Source organism: Brassica oleracea, chromosome C9 (genome assembly GCF_000695525.1).
Source record: "Brassica oleracea var. oleracea cultivar TO1000 chromosome C9, BOL, whole genome shotgun sequence".
In the NCBI taxonomy this organism is placed as follows: Eukaryota; Viridiplantae; Streptophyta; class Magnoliopsida; order Brassicales; family Brassicaceae; genus Brassica; species Brassica oleracea.
In genome coordinates this window covers 16,602,748-16,608,888 of record NC_027756.1, presented here as the reverse complement: position 1 = coordinate 16,608,888, position 6,141 = coordinate 16,602,748, and the positions used below count along the sequence as shown (strand labels likewise).

At 30.9% G+C, this 6,141-nt stretch overlaps 1 protein-coding gene across 1 annotated transcript in view; it reads left to right on the top strand.

The window, feature by feature from the left end:
• The first annotated feature begins 2,179 nt into the window (after positions 1-2,179).
• Positions 2,180-6,141, top strand: part of LOC106316587 (sugar transporter ERD6-like) — a 6,243-nt gene continuing 2,281 nt past the window's right edge. Inside the window, exons 1-13 of the mRNA XM_013754476.1 lie at positions 2,180-2,500; positions 2,602-2,664; positions 3,052-3,141; positions 3,257-3,316; positions 3,407-3,472; positions 3,558-3,623; positions 3,716-3,791; positions 3,873-3,937; positions 4,661-4,753; positions 4,839-4,919; positions 5,324-5,408; positions 5,511-5,554; positions 5,740-5,802. Of these exons, the coding sequence (XP_013609930.1) occupies positions 2,255-2,500; positions 2,602-2,664; positions 3,052-3,141; positions 3,257-3,316; positions 3,407-3,472; positions 3,558-3,623; positions 3,716-3,791; positions 3,873-3,937; positions 4,661-4,753; positions 4,839-4,919; positions 5,324-5,408; positions 5,511-5,554; positions 5,740-5,802 (1,098 nt within the window). The 5' untranslated portion in view covers positions 2,180-2,254. The remainder of the gene's footprint in view (positions 2,501-2,601; positions 2,665-3,051; positions 3,142-3,256; positions 3,317-3,406; positions 3,473-3,557; positions 3,624-3,715; positions 3,792-3,872; positions 3,938-4,660; positions 4,754-4,838; positions 4,920-5,323; positions 5,409-5,510; positions 5,555-5,739; positions 5,803-6,141) is intronic.

Below are 6,141 nucleotides of genomic sequence, written 5' to 3'. Positions count from 1 at the left end.
TATCTAGTACATGGGCGTGAGATCACTTGTTTTGGATACTGATCCATTCAGTCCAAAGGTGGACGAGAAAGAAGTCCATTTAGTCCTAAGATGGACGATGCAGAAGTCTTGTTTTAGATACTGATATGTTTGGTCCATTAGAAGGACGATGAAGAAGCCTTTGATTTTGGTTTATTTTATACTAACCAGCCCAAAGAGAGGTTATTTGGTTTTGTTGATTTGTTTTCAGACAGGTTATGTTTTACACATGGTGGTACACGCATATCACAGCAACATCATCCAAGATTTCGTGTGTGTGTATTTGAGGTCAATGACTCAATATGTTCGATCAGATTGTGGCATGACCGATGGTAAAGAAGAACCAACTATCATGTTCGAGGACGAAACATATTATGCCTAAGATCTTCATCACCCACGGATTACAGAAAATTGGAGAGGTCCAAGGGACCTTCAGTAATGTACAAATCAGGGGGAGTAATGTGTGTTGTACTATTTTTCTTTCACCATGGTTTTGTCCCAATTGGGTTTTCCTGGTAAGGTTTTAATGAAGCAACATTAAAGCACATTACAAGCTGTAAATGATTATGACATCCAAGGGGAAGTGTTATGAACCAGATTGTGGATGGTTCATAACCAAGAGATTATGATTTGTAATCTTTCTATTTATCTATGACGGTGTAATCTCTTATATAAGGAACTTCTATGTTATAAATAAAGATAGACTTTTCCGTTACTTTTATAACAAGGATAGAATTGTTAGATGGAATTTTTATTTTTTGCATTTGTCAATAACTAGTTGCTGCGGAAGATCAAAGGGGTGGAATTGTAAGATGGTTTGCTGGAGTTTGCGGTCCTGACGGAAGCAAAAAATGCTTAGCTGACATGAAAGAATATCCTCGTTGTGATTGTAGAGATGACCACTTTCCGACAGGACATTATTGCATGTGTTTTCATCATTAATATATTTATCTGACAAGATTTACTATATGTCTATTACCAAAATCTATTTAGCAATAAGACTATCTCTATTTATCTGCTCAAGAAATTAAATTTTATTTTGTTGTTTTGTGTTTCTATTTATATAAAAAAATTATATGCCTTATGAAAATTTACATTTGACTTCACCTTTCTGAACCGTCTTATGATATTCATATTTAGTGGTTTTATTTGCATTGTGCTAAAGATTTCATGCAATTTTTTTTTTTATTAATCTGCATAATTCACTTTCGCTAAGATTCAAAATCCAAATCTCAATATATAAGCATTGATGAACTCTCAATGAAACCATAGGATTGAACAGGTTTCTACCAATTATTGTGCCTTAAAACATGATTAATTTGCTATTGGTAGATGATTCAATTTCAGTTTGAATGTCGGTTTGATGTTTGAATGAAGGTTGAATGACCTGATGACACTTTAAGACAAGTTTGCAGAAGTTTGTTGGTGGTTTGCCAAAGCAGTTGAAATCTGCTGAATGCCTTACTAAACCTCTGCGTTTTGGAGATGGAAGACAAGTTTACAAGACTGATTGCGACAGAGGTTTCATTTCACTTTAGACTGAGTATAAACATTCTCCTTTGTATATTCCATCTCTTTAACCTAAAAATCTAAAAAGTGCAGAAAACAGTGTTTTGAAAAACAGTTTTCTTGTTGGTCGCTTGTGCTCTTGTTTGAAGAGTTGTAACATCATCTTTGATCTATAGAAAGCCAGGACTGAATCCTTGGGGTCTTTTACATTTTCTGGTCATGTCTTTTCTTTACACAAACGAGAGTAGACAAAACAGAGCGAAAGAGAGAGTTGTTTCTTAACTCATATAAAGTATGTAACAATCATGTACTTGGAGAAACATAATTATATTATCCATACCACATTTCTAGTTCTACATCTAGCGTCTACAGATTCCAATCTATTATAAATCTTTGGCCAGAGTTCCACGTTTTTCGATCTATATTCGAACTAAATTATTATATATTGTCTAAAGACAAAAGCCACCTACTGTTTTGTGTCACTTGATTTGATTCCGTCCCTTTTTAATTAATTATATTACCCATGAGATGCTCAAGCATCTCCTATAAAAATGTTTGTTAATTAATTATAAACAAACAAAAAAGTGTAAAATATTCGTACGTTGTCCAGTTCTCAACTCCTATAAAAATGTTTAGAGAACTTGAAGTACTCATCAGAAAGTAAACTCCGATAGATACTCTTACTTTCGCACTTTAACTTTCTCATTAGGAAAAAAAGAGAGTAATAATGGAGAGACAAAAGAGTATTATGGAGAGACAGAAAAGCATGGAAAGTGGTTTACTCAGGAAGAGTCTCAGCATAAGAGAAAGGAAACACCCTAACGACGACGGTTATCTTGAAACCGGTTTATCATCAAAGAGGCATAAAGAAGTGAAGAAGCATCACAACGAAGATGGTGAATGTTGTGTCACAACCTCTGTGTGCCTTATCACCTTTATCGTCGTTACTGGCTCTTTCTGCGTTGGTTGTGGTGTGAGTATGCTTTACTCTTTGGTTTTGTTTTAAGATTGGTTCTTTATGATCAAAATTATATTGACTTTATTCTAATTGAGTTGGATGTATCGATTTGGCAGACCGGTTATTCTTCAGTTGCCCAACATGGAATTGTCAGTGATTTATCTCTCTCAGTTGCAGAAGTAAGTCTAATATAGTATGCATCGGTATATATACTCAATTTTAATTTTATTTGGATTCTATAAGTTTATCACAGTTTATGTTGAAAAGTAGCTTGTTTCGACCCAAAAAAAACAGCTTATATATTTGTAAATATTTATACTCGTTGCGTTAAAAAATCGAGTCTATAGCATTTATATTTAGGGTTTAGTTTTGTTAGAAGACCATTTGATATATGGCAAGAAAAAAGTATTATTTGTGCTATAAAACTTAAATAGAAGATAAAACCATGTTATATGATGGACTTTGAAATTCGTTCTAGTTCTATTTACTAATGAGGAAGCCATCTATATTGTCGTTCTAAGAATATCTTATATTTTTTGCCATTTAACTCTTTAATTATTTTACAGTACTCAATGTTCGGGTCAATAATGACATTAGGAGGACTCATTGGTGCAGTATTTAGCGGTAAAATTTCTGATGTTTTGGGAAGAAAACGAGTAAGTAATTTAGTTATGAACTCGTCCAAATATTTGGTTGACCGGTTAACTAATACTAAATCGATCTATATACATACTAACGACAATTGTTTATTCCATAACAACTGGAAAACAGACAATGTTTCTCTGTGAAGCTTTCTGCGCAACAGGCTGGTTGTGTATCGCACTGGCTAAGGTTTATTAGTTACTACTTTTGAGTTGTGCCTGTTTTCTTTAGTTTACTACATTTCTTGTTATCTAATGACTGTTATATTTATAATTAAAGGATGCACTTTGGCTGGACTGTGGAAGATTCCTACTTGGAATAGGCGTTGGCATCTTTAGCTACGTGGTAACGTATTGTAATCCATTAATTTATCTAGTTTTAGTTGCAGTCTCTAATTCATAAATACATATATTTTGTTTTTCTTATATAGATTCCCGTGTATATCGCGGAAATAGCACCAAAACATGTTCGAGGATCGTTCGTGTTTGCTAATCAGGTTCAAAGCTTATACTAACCCTGAATTCTATTTACACTTAATATGATTTAGAACTTTAATTTTATTAATTTATTTTACTGGAATTTTTTTAGCTGATGCAAAATTTTGGGCTTTCACTATTTTTCATCATTGGAAATTTTATTTCCTGGAGATTTCTATCAATCGTTGGTATGATCCGATAAATTTTTTCCTTGAATATAGACTAATAAATACATGAGTGGATTAGTTTAATCTTTTGTTGTCCTTAAGGTATGGTTCCATGTGTTCTTCACGTCGTTGGTCTATTCTTCATTCCTGAGTCTCCAAGATGGCTGGTATGTCAACTCTAACTATCGCTTTAACTATTGTTAAAAAATTATCTGTGCCACCAAAGTGGTGCCTCCAGCCAAAATTGTGTTTTCAAATACAATACCAAAATAATGGTCAATTAGCATGATCAATAATTCTTTTTTTTTTTTTTAACTTTTTACATAATTTACACCTAAAGAAACTCTAAAAACATTAAATATTACATAATGTTGAGTTCAAATATGTCGACGTCTTCTACATCTTGTGTTTAGCTAGTTTAATTAAGATGTTAACTTTGATGTTCTATTTCTACGCCACTTTTACTTTAAATTAACTACACATAACGTTTCTAAGTTATAAGTTATAGTTTTACATATTATAGTAGTAAATATTTTTGAGAGACTATCACATGTCATTTACATTTTAACATATATATTTATTTTTACATCAGCTAGATTAAGTTCCCAGTAAAAATAGTTTTCAAAGGTATTTTAATTCATTTTTATGTCATATTTAGTATTGGTAATCAATATTTTAGTTACAAATATAGATATTATACTTTTGAAAAATATAGATATTATACTTTTGAAAAATATAGATATTTTATTATATTAATTTGAAATCTATTGCACATAAATGATCTAATAAACTGAAAATGCTGAGATTACCAATATGGAATCTGTAGCACAATATACTTTGCATTGGTTATGACGATTTTGAAATTTTAATTGTTATTGAAATGTCGACAGGCAAAATTTGGTCGTGACAAAGAATGCAGAGCTTCTTTACAACACCTAAGAGGCCATGACGTGGACATCTCACAAGAAGCTAACGCAATTAAAGTACTACAACAATTTTATTAGTTTAATTTGAAATTAACTCATAATCTTGGTTTTCTAAACTTTGACAACTTCTTATTTGTTTTAGGATACAATGAATTTTTCACAACAAAGCGGTGAAACTGGGTTTGTGGAACTGTTTCAGAGGAGATATGTATTTCCGTTAATTGTAAGTATATTTAGGACTCACGTGACTATTTTGAGTATTTCCATAAAACATCTCCAATTTCACTCTATTTTTATTTAAAAATAAAGTTTGAAAAATAAAGTTTACTCTACTCCAATTTTTTTTACTAAAAAACGTTTTTTACTCCATATTTCACTTTATAGTATAATAAAAATAAATTTATTCAATAACTAAAATAATACATTTTTTGGTTCATTATTTAGAACGTTAAATAAGATAAAAAATAGATAAAAAAATATTAAATTTGTGTTATCGGCATGTACTTCATTTTTATTTGTCTTATTGATATCTAAACTAATGTTATTCTCCATTTTTTTGTCATTGAGATATGTGAGAAATACTATTATGGTCTCTCCTGAACTTTGTTAATAAATTCACTTTTACAGATCGGAGTTGGTTTGATGCTCTTGCAACAACTGTCCGGTAGCGCAGGTGTTATCTATTATGCTAGTAGCCTGTATGAAAGAGGAGGTATTAAATATACGTAACCAGTTTTCGATATATTTTCCGAACTTTGTACTTTGCTTTAATTTTCGGATCCAATAAATTAATGGTAACTTATTTTAATTTCAGGTTTCCCGAGCGCTATTGGAACGTCTGTAATGGCGACAATCATGGTAAAAAGTAAAAACTAATTATGAAATTAATTTGTAAAAATTTATACTCATGTTAAAAATAGACTCTAGAATTAGTCAGTCAGAGAAATGTTTTGTATTAGATCTTCACAATGCTTTTTTTTTAACTTAATTATTTGTTACAATTTTTGTTTAGTAGTATTTAAATTATGAATGTTTCTTTACAGGTACCAAAAGCGATGATTGGAACAATTATTGTCGATAAAATGGGAAGAAGAACTCTACTTATGGTTAGATATTTTACTCAATTAAATATCACTGTTTTCTTGAAGAAATGTCTAATAGATTTAGTCAGAGGTGTTCAATCCGGATATCGGTTCGGTTTAGGTTCAATTTTTTTCGGTTTTTAGTATTTCGGTTAGTAAAATATAACTACCATTCTAAATCCATATTTGCTTCGGTTCGGTTCGGTTTATATACCGTCGGTTTTCGGTTTTTTCGGTTTTATACCAAAAAACATAATTATTTGGTTTGAGATCATATTATATGAATTTTAGAGTCATATTGTCAACACAATCATTTATTAAAAAAATATTATAAGTTTAAATAAAAGAACAAAAATAAAAAAT